The sequence below is a fragment of the Rhinolophus sinicus genome, chromosome 16 (assembly GCF_057876585.1).
Source record: "Rhinolophus sinicus isolate RSI-liver-muscle chromosome 16, RSI-T2T, whole genome shotgun sequence".
In the NCBI taxonomy this organism is placed as follows: Eukaryota; Metazoa; Chordata; class Mammalia; order Chiroptera; family Rhinolophidae; genus Rhinolophus; species Rhinolophus sinicus.
In genome coordinates this window covers 29381245-29405048 of record NC_142516.1, presented here as the reverse complement: position 1 = coordinate 29405048, position 23804 = coordinate 29381245, and the positions used below count along the sequence as shown (strand labels likewise).

Below are 23804 nucleotides of genomic sequence, written 5' to 3'. Positions count from 1 at the left end.
GGGCCAGAGACCCGCGTCTGGGCGCAGCGAGGTGGGGTCCGGGGGGGTGGTCTCAGCACGGCGGCGGGCGGGGAAGCCCCCGAGGAAGATCTTACATCAGCCACCCCACGTGCGACCGGAGGGAGGGGTGCAAGTCGCTCGGGTCCCCCAGGCAGCGCCTTTCCCCCCAGCCTCTGCCCCTCCCGCCGCGTCTCCCCGCCCCGTCCTTGGTTCATCCTCAGCCACCGAGTCGAGCGGCGCCGCTCGGGGCCGTGTGGTGCCGAGCAGCCGCCTGCGCCGCGTCGCCGGTTTAAGCGCAGTGCGGGGCCGCGGCCGGGGGCGGCGGTAGTGAGACCAGCGTTACGCTCCAGCCCCCTTTTCCCTCCATGGTTTCTCTCGGCTCCCGTGAGTAACTTGGCTCCGGGGGCTCCACTCGCCTGCCCGCCCGCCGCCCGCCGCCCAGGACCGCGCCGCCGGCCTCTGCCGCCAGTAGACCCCTTCCGACGGCCCTCGCAGCGCAGGCCGGGACGCCTCTCCCCCCTCCGCCCCTGCCGCGGAAAGTTAAGTTTGAAGAGGGGGGAAGAGGGAAACATGGACATGAAGAGGAGGATCCACCTGGAGCTGAGGAACCGGACCCCGGCAGCTGTAAGCAGAGCCCCCCTTCGGGCGTCCTCTCTCTCCGATGACTTGCATGTAATGGTGGCCACCTGCGGGGCCCCGGGTGCGGGTTCGCCAGCCCCGGCGCGGGGAAGGGCGCAACTCGCGGGCTCGGACCGGGAAGGCGGGCAGGCGGGCGCGGAGGGGGGAGCGAGCGCGCGGGGATTAACTCTTTGGCGCCCGCGGGCCCCCGCGGCCGTCCGAGGAAGGTGTGGGGTGGGGGAAAACAAACTTTGAGCTCCTCGCCCACCTGGGTCCTTCCCGGAGCAGCGCGCGTGTGTGTGGCAGACGGCGAGGGAGGGACAAGGGGGTTGTGTAACGCTGGGAGCCATGTTTGCAGCCTCCCGGGATGCGCGGCCGAGCGGGGACCCGGCCTGAGGAGCCGCGCGGCTAGCCGGGGCTGGGCCCGCTGCGGGCCAGGCCGGGCTTCGCGCGCCCCGGGCCGGCCGGGCAAGGTGCTCAGGCGGGAAGGGGTCTCCCGTGGCCTGGTCTTGCGGTTGGCGCCGGCCCGACCGAAGGCAGGAACTGTAGGGCGAGGAGTGGGCTTTTTGCCTCGGAAGGGGGGGCTAGAAGCCCCCTCGGGTGACCGGGGGCTTCGGGCGGGCGCGGCCTGGCGCGCGCGGAGCGGGGGAGGGGCGAGGCCGGGCCGCGGAGGTGGCGCAACCGCCGCCCCTCGTCAGGCCAAGTTTGAAAAAAGGACGCGGTTCCCGCCATTTTTCAAGCCTAAAAATAAAACTTTCTGCCCCCATTTCTCTCCCTTCCCTTTTGCCCTCCGGGCCTTCTTCACTCCCGGCCTTCAAGGGCGGGCCCTGGTCGGCCCGGGCCAGCCGTTGTGACGGTGGCGGCGGCTTCGCCCTCCCCCCGCGCCGCGGCGGCGCAGCCCGGGGCCCCTGCCCGGGAGGTTGGCCCCTCGGTGTGGGCGGGCGGCCGCGGCTCCACGCGCCAGCCGGGGCGCGCCACAGGCCGACACAGCGCCATGTTGGCGGGCACCCGTCTCCCTCCGCCGCGAGAGCTGGCCTGCGGGCTCGGCCCAGCCCGCCCGTCCGCCCCCGGCGGTGGCTGCCGGCTGCCGCTCCCCGAGCCGAGCTCGCGGCTTGTTTTCTGCTCGCCTCTCTGGAGCTCGGCTCGCACTGGCGGGAGCTGCGCGCTTCGCTGCCGCCGACTCATCTCCGCTCAGGAGCTCTGCTGTCCTCCTCCCCCTTCTTAAAAGGGCAATGCCCGGCGGCCGGCTCCGCCCGGGCCAGGAGCCGGGGGTGCGGGCGGGCCTCGGCGGCCTCTGCCCCCCACAAGTGCACGAATGAGGCTGACCCAGGCCGGCACTTGCTGGCCGCGGCGGCGTGAGCTGCGGGCAAGCCTTTAAAAATCGCCTCTTCTCCACCCGGCGGACTAGAGCGGCTTCCCGCGGCCGGGTGCAGGGCCACGGTACCCGGCCCCCGCGCGGGGAGGCCGCCCGTCTGCCAGACCCCCTCCTCGGGTGAGTGGCGGGCTCTAGCCGTGGGGGAGCACTGGGGAAGCCCTCCCACCCCGCCCCAGTCCAGCAATGGGCGCGTTTCGTGCAGTCAGGTAGCTGTGGGTAACAAGTTACCAACTTGTGGAAATTCATCAACCAGGATTTACCCGGTGTGCACGAGGTTTTGAATCCCTCAGGTCACCACAAATGAGGGTCGGGGCGCAGCACCACGTGGCCACCCCGAGCATCCCTGAGGGAGCTGAAGGCGTGGGCGTCTCTACTAATCCCTGGGGTTTTAAAGTTGAGGTGGGACCAAGCCCGTCCCTTCCGTTCATCAGTCAGACATTTTGTGTCAGCCACGTGCTAGTATATTGAAGGGTTAAACCTCTTCACACTGAAAACTCGACGAGTTCTCTTCTCGTTTTTGAGACGTTGTTAATTTCAGACGTTTGCGTTATTACTGAGTAGTTGTAAGTCAGTAGAATGTGGAGTAATTACATTTAGCCAGAATTTCCGAAAGAAAAGTGCTGCACACTTGGATCTTCCAAGTATTTTCAAATCGAGAATTTGAAGTCTTTGTGCAGTGACTAAAGTACTATTAAAGTACTTACTCGGTAAAGATCAGTGTTGCTCCCTCTGGGAAGTACATCTGGGCTGGTGATCCCACTATATAGAATTTTTTCATATATGAGATGACTAATATATTGCTCTTTGAAAAGTATGCATTTTTGTGCAAGTATTAATTTTTCAAGTAATCAACTTAGGCCTTATTCTCTTGCCAAACACAGACCAGAGTCATGTGGCTATTTAATAAAAATTAAAAGGTCAGGTTTGACAGTTGCACTATCCACATTTCACGTGCTCAAAAGCCACAATTGACTAGTGGCTATTGTACTGGTCAGCACTGGTCTACAGCAATCCACTGGTTTATTAAATATTTGAGTACCAACAGTATGCGAGGACCTGGAAAAGCAGTGTGAACAGCACTTGAGAGCTTACCCCTTCTCTCCTGACCCCTGTGGTGCCTATTGTACTGGCCTTGAAAGTGTTAACTGGAGCCAGCCAATATCGTGGGGGAGAAAGACAGGCTGCCCTAGGGATTCACAGGGAGACTGAGAGCAGGAGGAGTAGGTTCTTAAGAGATTGATTCTCATGACTTTAAACTGAAGGCTTTTCTGGGTAAAAATACTGTAGATTTTGACGAGATATTTAAGAGCAGCTAAAAAGTGTTTTTGAAGAACAGCATCATCCTTAAGGCAAATGGGAAGTTCCAAAATGACTCCTTTAAAGCCCAGATCAGCTAGTCCCAGGCTCCTTATATTTTGTGTGGGGCCAGGAGTAGGTTTCGCTTCTGGGATCGCACAGAATCTCATCATTTGGGGAAAGAGGAAGAATCCTTCGTCTTTTGAATGTATGGGCAAGAAGCTCTTAAATGCAGAAGAGTGTACCCCTGGCCGACCTTAATGTCATTAAGTAAGATCTAAGTGTTTGAGGAGGGTAAGTGGAGGTTTGATCATAAATGTTTTTAGGGTTTTTTGGGTTTTTTTAAAAGACCAGATGGGCTTGTATTGTGTATGGCTTTTTTGTTCTTTGGGGTTTGCAGAAGACCCTGGTAACACTTTACCTTCTTGTGTTTGGCCAAAGGCTTAGATCAAGATAATAGGTTCAGTTCACCTAGTACCATATCCTTGTTGTTTATAAACACAAGTATTCTCATTTCTCTAATGGGGAACTAAAATATGTATGTAATTCAATTTTCTATAAGTCCGAAACAGCTCCTTATGTCAGAGGTGTGTTCTCATAGTGGAAAAAATGACTAAGATGGATTTTAAAAATAATCTTCATAAAGAATGGTGATAACTATTTAAAAATATAGGAATATTTTACATAAAATATTTGTATTGCCAGTTACTTCACTGGGAACAAATTGTACAGCCCGAAAACACCATGTACACCACAGAAATTGTTGATAGGAGCACCTTGTTAACTGCATCTAGAAACAGCTAGCCTTGCTGTTAGCCCTGTTTGACTTTTGCCTTCAAAGTTAGAAGGCCAAGCAGTTCCTGTGGTTCAGTCTATGCCCCTGTGGAACACTGGGTGTGCTTGCAAGACCCAGATATTTTGTATGCCATAAATAAGAAGTCTTTCCTTAGTCCCAATTTATTGAAAAAAAAAAAAAAAAGGTTTTTCTCACATTTTCTCCAATTTTGGGCATCTATTGTTGTGTCTATTGTGATGTAAGTTTGAGCTCAACAGGATATTTTAATTGGTTGCATAGCAACTAATTGGGCTTTTTCCTTGTATAAATAATACATATTCATTGAAGAAAAATTAGACACCGATAAGCCAAAAAATAGTAGATATAGATAAGTAAAAAATTTTAAAAATAGAAATCTCTCACGCACATACTCATCCTATCATCCAGACATCTGGTGTGTTAAATTTAGTTATATAAATAAAATACAGTAGACATCTTTATCTTTCTGTCATTATTTATTATAGCGTCATAGTTACTCTATGCGTAGATCATAATTTAACCATCCCTATGGGGTGGTTAGAAGGTTTTTTGCTTTTTAGAATGGTTCTCTTCTTTACCCACCAGTAGAGTTTGGGTGTTTCCTTCATGCCAACAGTTCTGCCACCTAATCACATTTGAGAACCAGTAATATAAATCTGTCCTATTGTCATTTTGAAAACATTTCTTTTAAAATAATAGTAGGGTAGAAGGTTTGAACATTGGTTAACTCAGAAGGATGGAAGTTAGCAAGAGTGGCAGGAGTTGCTTTTTCTTTCTAATTTTTGGATTATTTCACATACTACAATAATCATGTATTTTTTAATTAAAAGAATTGGTAACTTAAAATTGTCTTTAATTCCTCTATACTTTTTTTGCCCTCTTATAACAATTCCAACTGTTGTAATTGAGGAAGGTCACTGAACCAGTTAGGTAAAATTGATCTTTTTTTCACAGTGGCCAGGGGAGTGGGAAATGAGAGAAAATTGGAGAGGATGGAAGGGAAATCGGGGTTAGATGTCCTCTGTGGCTGCAGTCCCTGGAACTTGGCCGTAGTATAGCTCAATTTTTTTTCAGTGAAAACAGTACTGTTTGCTGTACAAAACAGTTAAATAGGAAATAATGGATTTTTGTTTTTAAATGTTTACTTTAAATTGATGTTTGAGAAAAGGCTAGTTTAATTGGAAAATGAAGTATGAAGAAGAATGAATTTGACCCCAAAAGTTCAACCATCTATCTTTGAGCGGAAGGCCAGCTAACTCTATCTTGGACCAAATAGCTCCCTAAGTTTTACACACAAATGTGTAAGTGCCTGCCTTAGTGGCAGTGGGAGGATTTGGGGCATAAGAAGGAGAAAGTAGGGCCATTTCTCCTTGATTAGAACCTCCCTTTATTCTGGATCTAGATTAGGAGGCTGGGGTTATATGCCCACCTGCGCAATGCCCCCATGCATCCTTTCCCACAGTTGTATTCTCCCTTGCAAGGCAGTCTGGATCCCTTCACATTTCAGGAAGGGATGGGGGTGTGGGGAGGCTTAGTTATCTCAAATGCTGCTGACACAATGCCCAAGAGAAGATACCTTTTCACCCCCACACAAAAGTCCTGTTTAGACCTTTAGACAAGCTAGAAGGCTGCTGCTGATGGGCTTTCCAGACTTGTTATCCTCAGGCACAGCACTAAGTGGGACCCTCCTGTGGTCTGTGCTTTCTGCAGTAATTCCCACGGACCTGTCCTCATTCCCCAGTAGCTTGTCCTCTGACTGCGCCTCTGGAGCTCTGTTCTGGGAGTAGCACAATTCTTTACTACATCCTCAGCCTTCCTGGAAAAGTCAAGGGACATGCCTTCTCTGCTGAGCCATAAAACCCTCTGCCCTGCTCACCCCAGTAAATTCTGTTGCCTCCTACTCACGGAGAAAATTACAGGTCTCTCATGTGCATTCCCTGAACTTCTCGCTCTCCCACTTATCGACTCACCTATCCCTATATTCATCCTAGCCGTTGCTTCTTCACAGGAGGAGTTGCCCCACCTACAACAAGAGTAGAAAGACATATCTTGTTTTTTATATGCATTTTGTATTACTTCTTGTAGTCAGACATTTGTTTATTGACATTTTGTGTTTTTTATGGCTTGTCTTTTTTTTTTCTTCTTTTTTTTTGGTCAATCTTTTGGGGTGTTTATTTTTTCCTCAGGGTAAAAACTATCCTCAAGAAAAAGGTAAATAAATGTAGATAACCTAGAATTTTTGTATATTCACAAAAATGTGTTGAAAGGGGGTTGGTTGCCATTTTAAATAACTCACAACTCGATAACAGAAACTCAAATGTTTATATACTTTCACCCAACAATAGATTGTGAGGAAACAATCCTGATAACAGAAGAAATTTTACATAAAAAGGTACCATCGCATTCTTTATAATGATGAAAATTGGAAACATCCAACAGGGAGGATTGTAATTTATGGTACATCCATACATTGTAATTTCTTTCGCTATTAACAGATATTCAGGGTTGTTACTTTAAAGTATGCTAAATAATGTAGTTTTATCTCACCTCACCTATATTTAAAACATACAGAGGAAAACTGAAAAAATATACCAAAATATTAATAGTGATGGAAATCACTGTGCTTTGCGTTAACGTGATTATGCTTATGATCAGAAAGTAGGTTCTCCTTATATCCATCCAAGTTTTCTCTGATTTCGTCATCTGCTCAATCCCCTACAATCCTGACAGAAAACCCATATGCAGTATTCTTGACAAACCTGTGACCATTTTTTCCTTTTCAATGGTTGTGAAGGTTCTTCTCATACTGGGATATAGTGGCAACTGAAATAGACATGACCCTGCCCTCGTGAAGCTTGAAGCTTAAAGTCTGACTTTTACCTTTACTTTTTTACAGATTAATATTCTCATCGTTGAAGTATAAAATAAGGTTCTAGAGAAAAGTCTCCCAGCCACTCACTTTCTATCCCTGAGAGCTTATTCCTGAGAGAGTTTATGTACATATAAGAAAGTGAATGTGTGATATATTACATAAATAACAACATATTATACATTCTGTACGTTTTTTATCCCACAGTGTATCCTGGATATGAGTCCCATGTTGGTGGGCATTTACGTTTTCTAATTTTTTCAATCCTTTTTAAAAAATAACGTCTTGTGCCTTATTTCACAAGCCTTTCTGGGTGTTCAAAGTAATCCTTCATCTTTGGGTATCACTCCTGATTCTTCTCAAGTCTCTTTCCAGGATCTCCCAGGGTTCTATCCTTAGTCTTCATAGGAATTCTGTCCTTTCACTACTACTTTTGTCCTGATGCCTCCCCAATACAGAATTTATAAGCCAGACTGCCCCACAACTCCAGACCCATGTGTCCAGCTGCCTGGGGATCCTTTCATCTGTATTCCATGGGAACCTTAAACTTGGTACCCATTGAGGTATTCCTTACACCTCTCCCTCAATAAACTTTTCCTTCCTTATTTCCGCCTAGCTACATGGTTCCCATTTCTCTGAAGCAGAACTTTAATTCCTCTCCATTATCTTCCATACTCAACAACTAAACTGGCGAATTGGAGCCCCTTTAACATGATTTTTCTCCTAATTTCCTCTTCTTGATTCCGATTCTGTTGTTTGGGTCAGCAAACATGTCCTAACTCACATTTGAATGCTTTGTGGTAGTATGTGATGCCTAGTTAGAGTAGAATTTTACTGGTTGAGTGAAATGTCCAGGAGGTTATTTCACCCAGTGAGCTGGGAGCCAAAATGGCTTAAGAGGCAACATGGCTGCTAACTAATTCTTCCTCACTTGGCTTTTGGCATAATAGTGTCCTTCTGTATATTAATTTTGGGTTCTCTGTCAGATATAGTCATAGAAAATCCCTTGTATTGTAGTATACTACTTAGGTGGGTGACAATTACAGTTGACTTTTTTATTATGGTTTATTGCTGTTTTTAAATACAAATGAAATACGTGCTTGTAAAACATCTATATGGTACAGATATGAATAAAGTAAACAACAAAGGTCTCTGTCATTCCCTTCCTCCCTTTCCCTGAGGTTACTTTCTCAGCATTTACTATGCCCCAAGCACTACTCCCTACAACAACGCCGTGAGGTATGTACTATTTTTTCCATTTCACAGATGAGGAAACTGAGACAGATGTAAAGTGACTTGCCCAAGGGCACACAGGTTATAAGTGGCAGAGCCCAGCTCTCCTCATTTGACCTCTTCAGTTTTCGGATGTGCTTGTTTTCATCAGAAGAGGGAAGAATGGTGGCGATATCTAGAGAAAAGTGGAAGGGAGGAAGGGAGGGAGTAAAAAGGTATGTAATAGGACTACAGCATCCTGACTGAAACCAGGGCTTCTGAAGAGGAAGTAACCAGGGTAGTGAGAAGTAGTGAAGAAGCAAGTGAGAAGTTGTGGTGTTGTGGGTATCACTGCCTATAAATCTGTTTCCTTCTCTGTAAATGGGGGGAGGGTGTGGTGGTACAAAGAATTACAAGTAGGTTCTCCGTGAATGATAGCAATTACTAGAGTAGGATCCTTGGATTCTGTATGGGAGAATGAAGACATTACTAGCTCCTGTCCTCATTTTAGAACCATTAGCATCTCCCTTCCACATGCTTGATTAATGCTATTAAATTTGGTAGATCACTGCAAGAATGCCTTTGGCAGTTAAAACTAATTTGCATCACTATAAATTGATCAAAATGCGTTAAAAAGTTGCATGTTTCAGAGTCAACCACAGAACAAGAATTGCAATGAAAATTATGATGGTAGATATTCACAGAGTAGACTGTTAAATAGTCAGTATTCAGAATTTTTAAGATGTGGATACCCTTGGATGGATTTGAGTTCTGAATTTCAGACCTCCAAAGAAGATTTTATGGTCTGAAAAAGGAACATAATTTAATATTTACAGTTCTCTCCCCTAGAAATATCAAATATCTTTCTCGCATATAACCCAAATCGATCTTTGTTTTCAATTAAGGCCTCTTCCATCTTGACCCCTTCCTCATGTCAAGATAATCTTAGTAAAGATGAATAAAACCACAAGTAGAAATGTGTAGTGCTGCCAAAAATCTCTTACTGATCTTAATAGGAAAAGTAAAGCTTTCCTCTTTTCCTTGTGTCAACTTCCTGGGCCTTTAGGTAGACTCACCCTGAAAGGGGTGGAGGGTATCTTCACTCTGCATTTGTAGTTAAAGTTACCCCTTGGGGAGCAGACTTGGGAAAAGGAATATGGGGGGGTATAGTTTTTTACTTACATCTTGCATCTTAAGAACTGTAGTTTCTGTCTCTGGAAAGGAAAGAGTTTAAATCTTTATTTATACCATGGTGTAACATTCCACCCTTGATATCTATTAGTATATTGTTACTGAAGCCTTAATTATTTTTCATTTATTTATAACTGTGATCTAGGTCTAAGTAGAGGCTGCCCCTATATGTGGATGTTTTTGCTGGGTATTTATGGTTGGAGTTTGTGCTCTTTTTGTTCTTTGTTTTCTGTATGTTTTTATGAAAGCTCATCTTTTTTTTTCCCCTCCCTTTGTCATCCATAGGTTCGAGAACTTGTCCTGGACAATTGCAAATCAAATGATGGGAAAATTGAGGGCTTAACTGCTGAATTTGTGAACTTAGAGTTCCTCAGTTTAATAAATGTAGGCTTGATTTCAGTTTCAAATCTCCCCAAACTACCTAAATTGAAAAAGGTAAGTGCGTTTTTCTTTCATTGTAGAAGAGAACCATTCTGGGAAGGGAAAAACATGATTTTACCTGTAAGGAAACTTGTACTGTAGCAAAAAACACACGCCTTTGGAACTGGGCATATATCTGGGATTGAATTCCAGGTCTATCGTTTCCCTGATGGGTGATCTTCTGCAGGTTATTTAATCTCTCTAAGGCTCAATTTCCTCACCTGTAAACTGGTGATACCACCTGACCTTACAGAATTGCTGTGATGTTTGGAAATAATACATGTTGGATGCTCAGTAGATAATAGTTATGAATAATTATTTTGTGAATAATTTATTAATTGTTATACATTTGTTGTTACAATGTTAAATACATTTGTTCTCAGTATGCTCTGGTTTAGGGACCACAGGGTGCCTACCACTCTTCAAGTTTTATGTTTGTTGATTAAGGTTGAGTTTAATAGTAAAGACTTCTCAGATTTGTGGTTTTTATGATAATTCAAATCCATTGTATCATTTTTAATGACTAGAAGTTTAAAATGTGTTGTGACTGACTGCAAGTATTCATTGTAACGAAGCTACTGTAGTTCCTTGCCTTAGCTGATGACCCATTGTTAGTGCTTCATTGGTCTAATGACAAACCAGTCACTACCCCCCTTCCACGTCCCCCACCACCTAAGATGTTTTCTTGTGTCCTTGTACATTTAACTGACACAGAGCCCCAAAATGTCAAAACTGGAAGAAACTTTGATCTTCTAGGCTAGCCCACTATTTTACAGGCATACCAGTAGACCCAGAAAGGTACAAGAATTTGCCTAAAGCCACCCACAAAAGTGGTTAGTGCTAGAGCCAGAACTAGAACCCACATCTCCTATTACCTAACCCAGTACCTTTTCCATTACATACGGAAAGGGTTGTAGAATTCGCTGAGGTATATGTGTTTGCTTTATTAGGGAATTTACATCGAAAATTTGTCTAAATAAAGGTACACATAGAAAGAAATATGTCATCAAACTTAGGCAAAGGGCAGGTAGGCTGTCCCTGTAGCTTGCTTTTGAGTCCTGAGGGCCTTGTTTTTTGGTTAAGTACGTGAAGAACCAGAAGTGTTTTTTACTTATTTGCCTTGTTTAGGTAATAAATGCTCTGGCAGTCCTCATGAGTTTCAGGGTGACCTGCTTCCTATGTGAAAGAATCCTGTTATTTAAATTGGTAAATTTTCCCTTTCTTTTGATAAGCACCTACTTTAGAGATTCAAGTGTCATCCTTTTTATTTGCATGGGTTATAGGTGACACTGGAAGCTCAGATTAGTCCATCAAACGACTAATGGCTTTTTAGCATCTATTTACATAAATTGGATGCAAGTACGTGTTTTGTGCTCTGTTTTCCTAGCATCCTGATACATTTTCCTCAATTACTATGGTCTGTGTACTTATCAGACCTGTTCAGAAAGGAAGTGTATCGGTGACCATCGGTGTAGAGGCTTTAGCAAATCCTTTTGAAGTCTTACTTTAATCAGTTACTTGTAGGGTTAGTGAGGGAAGAATGGAGACATCCATCCATCAAACTTAGAGGCAGATTAGATGTTTTTACAGCTGATGTGGACTTTAGTTTCTTCCTACCCTAGATCACATGTTGTTTTTTAACAAGAAACAGGATCTGAAAGAAATCTGATGTATACATGTCACAGGTTTCCTAAATTTACACATTGCTTTTATTTCAAAATAAATCTACCACTAAATCCTTTGGCAGATTGCCTTGCTATCTCTAGTCCACTCCCTAAGATACTCACTTTGAAAGGATGTGAATATTGCATATGTGTGGTAGTCTAACCAACCAAAAGAAGTATTCTCTTTTTATTTTGATTTACTAATATCTCAAAAAAGCTAACACTTAGGTCTTTGTTGATTATACACTTACATTTTTAAATCTAGATCATGATTAGCTATTTGACTGTAATATCCCGTTGGAAGGAAAATTTTTGTGAAAGTTACATTCTCTTCTGAAATATTTAGTAACACCTAAGCAGCAGACCTGAATTGTTTTTTAAAATCATTCTTTCAACGATTATTTATAATTTTAAAAGTTCCTCTATTCTGCATCATATGTTCATTTCATTGCATGCCATAGATTAAATTTCATGACGTTTTCATGCTATTCTGGGTACGTAGCATAGTGGGGAAGGCATGGATTCCTCTGAAGCTAGCCTGCCCAGCTTGAAATCGTAGGTCTACCACTAGCAGCTATGTGGTTTTGGGCTTGTTACATAGTCTCTTTGTATTTAATTTTCCTCATCTGTCAATGGGGGTAATAATTCTACCTACCCCTATGGTGAGATCAAGTGAGTTCATGTATTTCTAGTGCTTCAAACAGTGCCTGGCACTTAAGGACTATGTAAGGATTAGATACAGTTGCCATTGTTGTTGGCATTTAAAATAGGGAATTTAAACCAGCTATAAGGGCCTAAGTTTTCTCATCTGCAAAATGAAAAGTTTGAATTAGATGCTTTCAACCATCTAATTTTTTCAGGCTCCAGTTTTTTTCACTCTAAGATTCTAATATTTCTTGCTGAAGGCTCACTCCTTTATTGGCACACCATTTGCTGTGCTACTTGACCTGCAGCTAAGAAATTAGAGTAGGTTCTTATAAAGGCCAGGTTTATGCAAGAAGTGGCCTCTGGGGAGTTGGTTGTGTCAGCCCTGAAGCTATTGCCCCACTCCTTTTCCTCAGGTCATGGACCTTCTTTTAAGGGCTTGTTTTGGGACCTGTACCATTCCAGTAGACTTCAAAGCAACATTTCCTGGTGGCTTCCAGCTGTAGAACCCCACAGTGTATCAGCATTTACAGAACCAGATTAGATTTCAAGTGGGCATAGCAAGCTTTGCTTAGCACATACAATAAGCTGGCCCGTTTATCCTTCCTGGCAGGTATAGAGTATTAACAACTTCTCAAAGAATTCTAATTTGCTTTGACCTACTTTTCAGGTGAGAAAATGTATTATTCACTGATATCGGGCCAGTTCTCGAGCAAACTGTTATAATTAGCAGCTGGTTAAGAAAACAACTCTTCTCATCCTATCCTGTCTCTCCTGTGAAATGTTGCTGGGATCTGTAAACTATTTGGGTTTAATCAAACAAAATGAACATAAATGCCCTAATAAAAAGAGATCTTTGATAAGTATTTAAGAACTGTATTTGCTCATTAGAACACCTTAATGATGTGTGTTTCTCTTTGTATTTGTGCTTGTGCTGTGTGCATTCTCTTCTAGCTTGAGCTCAGTGACAATAGAATCTATGGGTGTCTGGACATGTTGGCAGAAAAACTTCCAAATCTCACACATCTAAATTTAAGTGGAAATAAACTGAAAGATATCAGCACCTTGGAACCTTTGGTAAGTAATTGAGAATTTAGAATCCAGGACTTATTGGATTCATTTTCATTTTCATATTTCTTTATAGTGAGGGAAATGATTGGAAATAATAATTGAGAAAGTGGTGGCTTTTTACGATAATACTTTTTATAGGAGAAGTCCAGTTTTAAAGATCTGGGCCTCTGTAGTTATGTGTGTTCCTGTGACTTGGCTCTTCCTGTCTGATACTGTGGTGGCTTCCTTCAAAGGGGGGAATTCTTTTCTTTTGTCTTTTTTAGCGTTTTGTATATTTATGAAATTAAACATTTATCTTAAAAACGTTTTCCCAGACCGTTCAGGCTATTCTATACTTACACAGAAAAAGCTATTTATTAGGTGGCATATCTGAATTGTAGGTGGAACAGAAGTCTAAAGACAGTTTCAGTAAATTTTAGGTCTTCTAATTCATGATTTTGTGCTCTAGCTGGATCCCAAGTTTTGCATGGGAACCCCAAAATCCTCCTCAGTCTTACATGCTGAGATAAGCTATGGAAAGTTAAATTCAAGTGCCAATTGGGTTATAGACTTCCTGTGTGACCTTGGGCAAATTGTTTCTTCTCTCTGGGCCTCAGTTTCCTTGCTTGTGAAGCAGGGACAGTAATCCCTGCCTTACTTACCTCACTTAGTTCTAAGAATAAAAAGGTGATGCACTTATTTTGCTTTATTAAGTTGGGAAGCTGTGCTAATGGGGGTCCAGTCCATGTGGAAGTTGTAGTGGCCAGGAAAGAGCTTCCGGAGACAGGGATTAACGCAGGGTGTGGGGCAGCCCCCTGGCTGTTCTTTTGGCTGCCACCTGGAAATTTCTATGAATTCATGATTGTTAAATGATGCTTTCCTTAAATATGACATACTATAAATTTGGCATAAAGGTAGAATTCCATTTTAATGAGGCTAACAGAATTCAAATCTGTTCATACTACCCAAAGAAGTCTATAGCTTCTTTCTGTTTTTATTGGTATATATAAAATCAATATTTCTATTTGATTTAACTTGCAACCATTAATTGGGAGAAGATTATATAGCAGATAGGAACTGTCTTTCAGGATCCAGAAGAGCAGAACCCAAGAGGATGATAAGTAAGGCATCTTCTGCTTTCTGTCTTTTCTGATGTCACAATATATTACAATATTTGAATTTCACATCAGGGGTGTAGAATGTTCTGTTGATATTTCAAGGGAAGATAGAGTTAAATTGTGACGTCAGTGAAGGATTTCCTGTCAGAATTGTAGGGTCTTTTCTCTCCTAATGAATAATTGAGCCACTGCTCCAGTGTAGATTTAATAATTTGCAGAATCACTACGTGGACCACGCTTAACTCATATTTCTCATAAATGTTGAGAGCCTGTTCCTCACCTTTGCTCCATGAATTTTGCCCCTTTTTTTCTATGATAGATACATTCAGATACTTAGGCTCCCTCATTTTTACAAGTTCTATTTTCCTCTAAACTAATCCCCATTTCCAATGTTTAAGCAAACATTTATTGAGTTTTGCTGTATTCAAAGCCATTAACATTCATGCATTGTATCCCATATAATCCAGAGGAGAGAAAAAGACTATCCTTTTAGAGATGAGGAAACCGACTTTAGAAAGCTTAAGTAATTACTCAGTGGCACTGGACAAATAGCAGAGTAGGGATTCAAGTCCAAGTCCACCATTCTTTCCAGTGCTCTTGGAACTTGTCTTCTCTTTTTACCTACAAATTTATCCCATAGCCAAGTTGATCTAAGCTGGGAATTCCAACAGGATCCCCACATTACGTGCTGATGATCTCCCTCCCAGTCAGATCGCTACATTAAGCCTTCATTGTCTGTGTGTTAATGACAGGCCTGTCAATTCAGGGTTACTGTAAGCACAGGAACCCCTTTTTTCTAGAACAGAGTACCAAGCAGTATTTTTCCAAACTAAGATTACTGGCTATTCCCGAATTCTCCTGGCAACCTAAGGCCTCTTTGATATTTCATCAGAAGCCTTTGTCAGTGCCCTAACACACAGATGCAGAGCAAAAGCAAGAATTGTGTGGGAGCTGTTTTCTTGGGTGTTCCTGACCTGGTCAGTGATGGATAAGGGCCCTTTGGTGGCTGTGAAAGTCTCAGTCCCCTGGGACAGTGAAGAAGGAAAAAAAACCACTATTGTATTTAACGTTTTTGGAGGATCTACTATGTATTATACAGTGTAATGGATACTTTATGTATGTTAGGTCATTAGTAACCCTCCAAGAATATTTTTACAAAGTGGATAGAAACAGCATGGCCCTCATTTTACATATGAGGAAGCTGAGGCTTGGGAGAGGCTGAATCCATTGTCCAGAGTCACACACTTGATTAGCCTATGACAGAGCCACAGCACTGCACATCCAGGGCTAGCTGGAAAAGCCTCAGTTCCTGCCCTTCTCTGAACTTGCTGCTCAGATTCCTGGCGGTGCTAGGTAGAGCTCCTGAAGTTAGACCTTGGAATCAAGTAACAGTAGAAGGTGAAGGGGGGAAATGTTGAATCCATTTTTACTTCTGAAAGTATTTTTCAGTGGGGAAACACACCATCCTCATCCTCATTAACCACATACATTTTGAGCACCGTCTACATTGAGCCCAGTACTTACAGTCACTGCAATGATTGTGAATGCCTCTGCTTGCTACAGGGACATTAATCGAGAGACAAAGAAGGCATCAATTCAAACTTCCTTGGACACCTTTTTTAAGAGACCTGGGCCATCCAAACCATCCCCCAAAGCCTTTCTAAATTCTAAGAAGGCAAGCAAAATTATTGTTAATAAAATGTTTAATGTTTATTATGGCTAGCCTATTAGTTTTAGGCCAAATTTCTGGTATGATAGAGTTGTGTGTTTTTTTGGTTGTTTTTTTTTTAAAGCAGTATTTAGACATTACCTTGAGATCCTGAATGATCTGTTTGTAGTGTATTTTGGGCCTTAAAATGTAATTTTACTACTTTAAACAAGTCTAGGATACTATAATTATTTGCGATATTGTTTATGTGCTTTCACTTGGTTTTCTAGTATGTCCGAATTATAATGGGTCCTTTCTCAAGTAGTAGCCAAAAACTTCACAGATTCGTAGAGTTTCAGAAACAGAGCCTTGGAGGCCCCGGATAGTGGGATAGTCAATAGAACAAGACAAAGAGCTTGGGGCACTGTAAAGCATTAAAGGTCCGGGGTTGTATGCATTTTTGTACATTTATTCCTAGGGAATAATTTTGAGAAGTACATGGCTCATTCCTTTGAGCAAAGAATTTTTAGACTGAGCTTCTTTGGGAAAGCTGCCTAAATTTACCTGTGGTTGTATCTTATCTGTTATAGAGTCAACTTTTTTGTGAAGAGAAAAGAGTTCCCAGTATGCTACCTGGTTGTCTGGGGTAGTATTTCAGCATTCCCCCCACCCCCCCTTGGCAAGAATTTATACCTGGGCCTCTGGAGGTCAGAGCCTGCCCAATGGGGAATCTAATCTAAAGCTACACACGTAAAAGCAGCTCTCCCTATGATGTGAAGGACTGGGGATAGCTTTCTTAAGACCTCAGAGGCGTGACTTACGTAAGCACATTATTTGATGCCCAAACCTTTGGATCTTCATACATTGGTGTTTGGAGAAGTACGGTTGCCTGTTGCTATAATCCTACTTTGTGTTCCCAAGGGCTGCTCAGTGAGAGTAAAATAAGTGTGGGAACCTCATCTTTGACCAGGAAGATGAAGATTCTGTAAGTTTAAGGGTTGGCAACACTTTTCTCTAAAGGGCCTGATAACAGATCTTTTAGGCTTTGTCAGCCATACAGCTACTCAGTTTTGCCACTGTAGCACAAAAGAAGGCGTACATAATATATAAACAAATGAGTGTGGCTGTGTTTAGTAAAGCTTATTTTACAAAAGCAGGCTGTGGGCTGGAATGGGCCCTTTTGCCAAGCCCTGCTTTAGACTAAAGATCTTCAAATTATTTTATAACTCGCCAGAATTACACAGATAACTCAAGCCCTGAAGACAAGGTTTTGTTTCATCTGCATTTCTTCCGAGATCCTTGTGAGTGTTGAAATAGCTTTCCCAGTAAAGCATCAAAGCCTTTAAAAATCAACCTTTATTTTTTGCAATTTTATGCAAAGATCTTAATATTTTTATTACTACTATCTTAGACAACACCAAGCTTCAGAGCCATTTAAAGTGACATTTATGAAGCTGTATAGCATATGCCCTCCAGGCTTGTTGCCCCTGTTCTAAAAGGCACCAGGCTACATAGGACTTCACATTTTGTGTTTGCTTTTTATATGCTTGCACCCTGTCCTCTCCGAGAGGGTCTACTCCTGTTGTTTTCTCCCTACTTGCCTGTAATACTACCTCTGCCCTTCCGGTCTCTTCATTACCCCTGATCAAACTTAATAGACCTGGGGTTGAAGTACTAATACACTGATGTAACAAATGAAGATCTGAGTAAAATACATGGACATTTTCCAGTCCACTTTGACTACTTTCTTAGGCCAGGATTTTAGATCTTAACTATATTTTAGATGAAACTGAGATTCAAAACAAAGGAAGTATTGCAGCAAAGTTTCAAGGTATGGTAAAATCAGAAGAATTTTACATCTGAAAAGTCTGGTAATAGTGTTAATCATTTCCTCAAAAATAAAAAATGAGTGTAATGTTTCTTTATTTCTGAAGTTTGAACTCTTGAGACCCCCTTCCTTTTCCCCAGCCTGTATTGACTCCTCCTGTCTTCCCAGAAAATATCTGCATTACCACACTTTGCACTTTATTATATTCCGTTATAGATGTTTCACATCTATGTCCCCAAGTAGAAATCTCAAACACCTTGAGACTGAGTTGGTTGATTGGTCGAATGAGTGAATTTTTTTCCATACTATTAACCCCAGAGCATTGAAGACTATGCTTGATACCCAGCAAGTTCTTATTGATTGCCATTTGATTACTCAAATGTTTAAACTTAGTTTTGAACGAAATTTATTAAAGTCTGTTTGATTTGTCTCATACTATGAAAAGATTCAGTTTCAATAAATACTTTTTCAAATTCATGTTTCTTAACACTGATGCTGCCAGAAAAAGTTCTTTGAAAAGGGTAGATGTAGAAGAAGGGAAGGACTAGTTAAAATCCAGTGGCCTCAAATATAAAGGGTGCAAAGGACTTGAAATGTTATCCTATGTACAAGACTGAGTTGGGTGGTAGCTAATTGAATACAGAGCCTAGAATTTTACCTCTTTCGGAGATGGGTTTTGTTGTTTATGTTCCTTTGGTTTAGAGGGTTTGTTTTTTGATCCTTTTCTTCAGAAAAAGTTGGAATGTCTGAAAAGCCTGGATCTGTTCAACTGTGAGGTTACTAACCTGAATGACTACCGAGAGAGTGTCTTCAAGCTCCTGCCCCAGCTGACCTACCTGGATGGCTATGACCGAGAAGATCGAGAAGCCCCAGACTCAGATGCCGAGGTGGACGGTGTGGATGAAGAAGAGGATGATGAAGGTGAGTGGGCAGCACAGCTGGTGAACCTATTTTCTGCCTCTCAAGGGTCCTGATAAAGTTACTGAATGTTCTTGCTATTGAGAAAAACAATTTATATCATGCATGTAGGCATTCCGTTAAATTTGGAGCTGGGACCTCTGTTTAATTTTAATAAGCTCTTGGGACATTGAAACCTTTAAATGATTCCAAATAAAAATGGTTTGTTAGCTACTCGGTCTTGAATTTGGAGCCTAGAGATCATGAGCTTCTTCAACCCGTTGAAGTACTTGTGGTTTACGGTTTGCTAAAGGGGTCACAGTTTCATGTCTGCTGTCTGCCTCCTGACTCTTCTCTTTTTTGGTTACTGCCTCCTGATCCTTACAAACTCACTGTCAGCAGCACTCCCGGATGCCTTTCCCGACACCCATGAGCGAGGTCAGCTCCTGTGCGTCTACAGCATCCCCTCGCTGACCTCTTCATAGCACGTGGCATCCTCTGCTCTTTGTGTCCCCTCCAACTATGCTCTGATTGTCTTCTGGGGTAGGGACTGGCTTTTTCTCTCTTTATTCACAGGGCTCAACACTTAAAGGTACTTGGTACATCTTAGATCCAAATATGAATTAAACAGCTGTCCTGCCTTTAATATAAGCCTAGAGTTTAAGAAGGTAATGATTTCAAAGTACTATATGTTGGATTCCGTTTTTCATTAATAAGGAAAATAATTTTCTGGCCAGAACATGGAATTAGAATATAAATTTTATTTTTGACATTTGGCCAAGGTTTTTTTTACATCCAGTTATCTTTAAAGATAAAAATACACGACAGAAATGATCAAGAAAAGTGCGGGAGGAAAAACATCATGCAGCTTGGGTGCAATTATTGGTGTAGTGTTCTAGAAGCTTTTTTACAGTTTCGTTTTGCAGGAGATTTGAGACAAGGCAAAAAGACAGGTTGTGAGGTGGTGAAGTGGACACAGAATCGGACATCTCACCTTGTTCCAAATGTTTACGTCATTTATTCCCCTCACCACATGTTCATTTGTTCCTAAAAACCCTTCGTGCCTTTTGTTGTCTAGTTAAGTTCACCTTAAATAAGTTGAACAGCCACATGTGCAGGAGCCTATAAAGGAAATTCATTGGAGGGTGGAGAGCAGTTCCTGAAGGTGAAGATCAGTCAGGCAACCAATATTTGAGCATTTCTTATGTGCCAGGCATTGTGGGAAATAATTTAGGGGGTGGGGAGAACCACCCCCTAAGCTCCTCTTGGAGCCTACTGTCTACTAAGAAGAAAATATTCGATAATCATAACTAAATAATCACAAGTGAGCAATTGTGTGGTAACGGAGAAGCACCAGCTGCTTGTGTGAGAGCACGAGCCAGGACTAGGAAGTCGGGTGAGTCGGCCTGAGAAGTGATTTTGTAACTGAGACTCAAAGGTTGAGTCAGTGTCAGCCAAGCAGAGCAGAGGGAAGCACGTGCAGAGGCCATGAGGCAGGAGAGAATAGCAAGCTCCGGGACAGGGTGAGGTACGAGCCGCTTGAGGGGAGGCCTGCACCGAATAGAGTAGAGACGGGCTGCAGGGGTCCTGCCTCCCGCCTCCATAGAGTTATTAGTGGGTCTCCCAGGTTCCTGATTTGGGCTGGTTTTGTGAGTACCCTTACTTCAGAGAAGGAGTTTTTGTTTTGTTTCATTTCTGTAACTTTTTACTGCGGAAATTTTTAGACATAGACAGAGGTAGAAATAATAGTAAAACTAACTTTCATGTTCCCGTGACTGAGCTTCAACAATTACTGGTTCACGGCTGGCCTTGTTTTATACATACACACCCCACCTCCTTCCCCCTTCCTTCCTTAGAAGTGAATCCCAGACATTGCATCATTTCATCAGTAAGTATTGTAGGGTACATCTAGTCCACCAGGAGTCCTGGTTTTTATGGGACTCTGTTGGACAAAGGGACTGAGCTGCAGCAGCTTGGGAGAAAGAGGGTGACTGTGGTCCATGGTTTTCCCTGACATTGGTGCAGCCCAACGTTTGTCGTATGGACCAACCCATAGTTCCCCAGCACCTTAGCAGGTGCGCCCCATGGGACATCAAGGGTATTTAATGAATTCCTTTTGGACTATTTTCAGAAGGAGAAGATGAGGAGGACGAGGAGGATGAGGATGGTGAGGAGGAAGAGTTTGATGACGAAGAGGATGAAGACGAAGACGAAGATGTAGAAGGGGAAGATGATGAAGATGAAGTCAGTGGGGAGGTCAGTGCAGTTGTTTGCTGCCTGCTTCCTATTTAAGTCAAAAGCGTAGATTTAAAAAAAAAAAAAAAAAAGGAAAAGAAAGAAAAGGAAAAGGCCTTCTAAAGAAATTAGTATACTTGTAAATATAGTAATACTAGTCTGATTAATTGAGCTCTTGTACCCCTTTGAATAAATACTAAATGGAATGTTTACTGAATGCTAACTAGACACAGTGCTTGACTCTGCAAGATAAGTTTTGACCCTTTAACTTTGGGAGGAAGCAACGAGTTGAGTATTCATTCAGCAGGGTGAGAAAACTAGAAACTGAAGGTACTCGTATGTCTGTTCCTTTCTTGTATTCAAAGGAAAGGTATGTTTACCAAGTCTGAACTTGTTCTTGTATAAATTCAGTTTAATTCGGTAAATACATGCCTCTTGTGTTAGAGAGCTGGGGAAGGAGTTAAGTAAAAATATGACCCTGCCCTGAAAGAGCAGGTAGCCTAGTTTAATGGGACACCTCGTAATTCAGTATCTCTGAGGAGCTGAATGCCACAGAAGAACAGAAGAAAGGAGTGACTTAACTTTGACCCTCAAGGAGGTTTGTGAAAACAGCTGAAGAAAGTTAGACGTCATCAAAAATCATGTTATTTTTTAGCACAGAAATGAAGCTGAGCATTTGTATAATCTCATAGGTATTTAATGAAATAAAGTTCCTGAAAGAAGCTTTTCATAAGAATGGTAACATAGAAATCTTTGTCCAAACCTGCATTGAAAATCAAGATTTTTAAGTCACTTCTTGAGTTATCTGTTAAAAGTTGTATGCTAATTAAATACGTCTGGCTAATAAAATGCTTACTTCTGAATAGCAATTTTTAAAGAAAATTTTAAATTAAGCTTATAAGAAAAACCCACCGATCTCAGAACATCAAAGTAGATAAAAATAACATTTCAGTTTTCTCCTTGATGGACTGTCACATTTATTGGGAAATTGTATATTTTTTGTACTTCTCAACGTGGCAGAATTTAATAATCGTATGCTATTTATTGTTCTTTAGGAAGAGGAATTTGGACATGACGGAGAAGTTGATGAAGACGAAGACGATGAGGATGAGGATGAGGATGAAGGTGGGTCTGATGCACGCGCTTTGTCCTCCTCAGCTGAAAATTGGCGGTGGGGGCCGGGGTCGGGGGGAGAGGGCACAGTCCATTAATTCAGAATTTAGAACCACTGAGAAGAACATAAAATGCCCTTTGCCCTGGTGTTTTCACAGGCCCTTACTTGTATAGCCCTGTCGGTGCATATATGCTGGTGCAGCTCACCTGCTTTATAGTGATTAATGGTGCCTGAGGGAAGGAGACCCTGTCCTCAGTCCCCACACTGGAATTGTGTTTTTAAACCCTACCGTTTGGGTTACTGCCAGGCATGAGGTTTCTGTGTTTGGAATTCTTTCATTTAAAAAAAATAATAATCTTAATTGGATTATAATTTTTGCAGGATACATAAATAGTACCTTTCTAATCTTACTAGTGTTATTCTTTTCCCCACCACAAACCATACCAGTGAAACATCTATTTATTTATTATTCATTGAGAGTACAAATTCTCATGCTTGTGTAGGTTTCAGAGTACCAGGTTGTTTGCTCTACTTTCCATTGGTTCGTACTTTCTCAGCATCTGCTCTCTGTGCCAGGCACTGGACTAAATTTACACTGATAGAACAATCCTTACGACCTGGTTTCTACCTTCAAGGAGCTTTTTGGAGCATAATTTGACACAGATTTAGTTAATTTCTTTGAAATAGCCATGAATTTTTACTAGTTGAAAAAACAGATGTATCTCTGTGTTAAACCTGAGGAGTCTAAAAAATCCTTTTTAGTTAATATTCCCTTGCTACAATTTGTGTCTTGCCATGTTCTAGACTAAATACTTTGTGTTATCACACTTAATCCTCCAAATAACACTTTCAAGTTAGTACCATTTTCCCAATTTTACAAACAAGGAAACAGGCTTAAAGAGGTTAGGTGGCCTGCCCAAGATCAATTGTTAGCAAGCATGGATCAAAATACAGGCTCACTAACCCCAAAATCCTTGCTGTGCATTTTGATAACTGGTAATGTAGTCTCATTGTTGAGACCAACCAAGTGTAAGGAACATTTGGAAGACTGCCAACTTACAATTGAGAAAACTGGATTAACTGCTGTGATTTGAGATGCATTTTGCCCTTCTTGGTTCTGTGGTCACTATGCTTTTTAAAATTAATATTTCTTAATTAACAGTCTATTGATCTGATCAAGCTTTAATCTCCCAACCATCAAAAAATTCATTGTTGTTAACCTCCCTTAGCAATAACCTTTCCATTTGTCTCAAAGTGAGTTTTTGTTATTGTACAGAGGAGGAAGAAAGCGGGAAAGGTGAAAAGAGGAAGAGAGAAACAGATGATGAAGGAGAAGATGATTAAGACCCCTAAATAACCTGCAAAAAAAGAACTGTTCAGTATTGGTTGGACTGCACATCTGGATTTGGTAGCTGTTTAAAAAAAAAAAAAAAAAGAGGTAGCTGTGATACAAACCCCAGGACACCCACCCACCCAAAGAGCCAAAGAATAGTTCCTGTGACATTCCGCCTTCCTCCATTTAGTCCCTCTTGGAAATCCACCACCAAGTTTGGGAACTTCACCCCAACAAAATTGTAAGCGTTGTTAGGTTTTTGTGTAAGACTCTTGCTGTAGCGTGGATAGCTGTGATTGGTGAGTCAACCATCTGTGGCTACCAGTTACACCAAGATTGTAACAGCATTTTTACTTTCTGTACAACAAAGAAGCTTTGTAAATAAAATCTTAACATTTTGGGTCTGTTTTTTTCATGCTTTTCTTTATAATTAATTTTTTTTTAAGTTTAGGACATTATGTGACAACTGCCAAAGTA

At 42.1% G+C, this 23804-nt stretch overlaps 1 protein-coding gene across 1 annotated transcript; it reads left to right on the top strand.

Moving 5' to 3' along the window:
• The first annotated feature begins 224 nt into the window (after positions 1-224).
• On the top strand, positions 225-23727 carry ANP32B (acidic nuclear phosphoprotein 32 family member B). The gene is made up of 7 exons (XM_019729201.3): positions 225-624; positions 9661-9810; positions 13059-13181; positions 18480-18669; positions 20777-20901; positions 21936-22005; positions 23271-23727. The coding sequence occupies exons 1-7, from the start codon at positions 571-573 to the stop codon at positions 23336-23338; spliced, it is 780 nt and encodes a 259-aa protein (XP_019584760.1). The 5' UTR covers positions 225-570; the 3' UTR covers positions 23339-23727.
• The last annotated feature ends 77 nt before the right edge of the window (positions 23728-23804 follow it).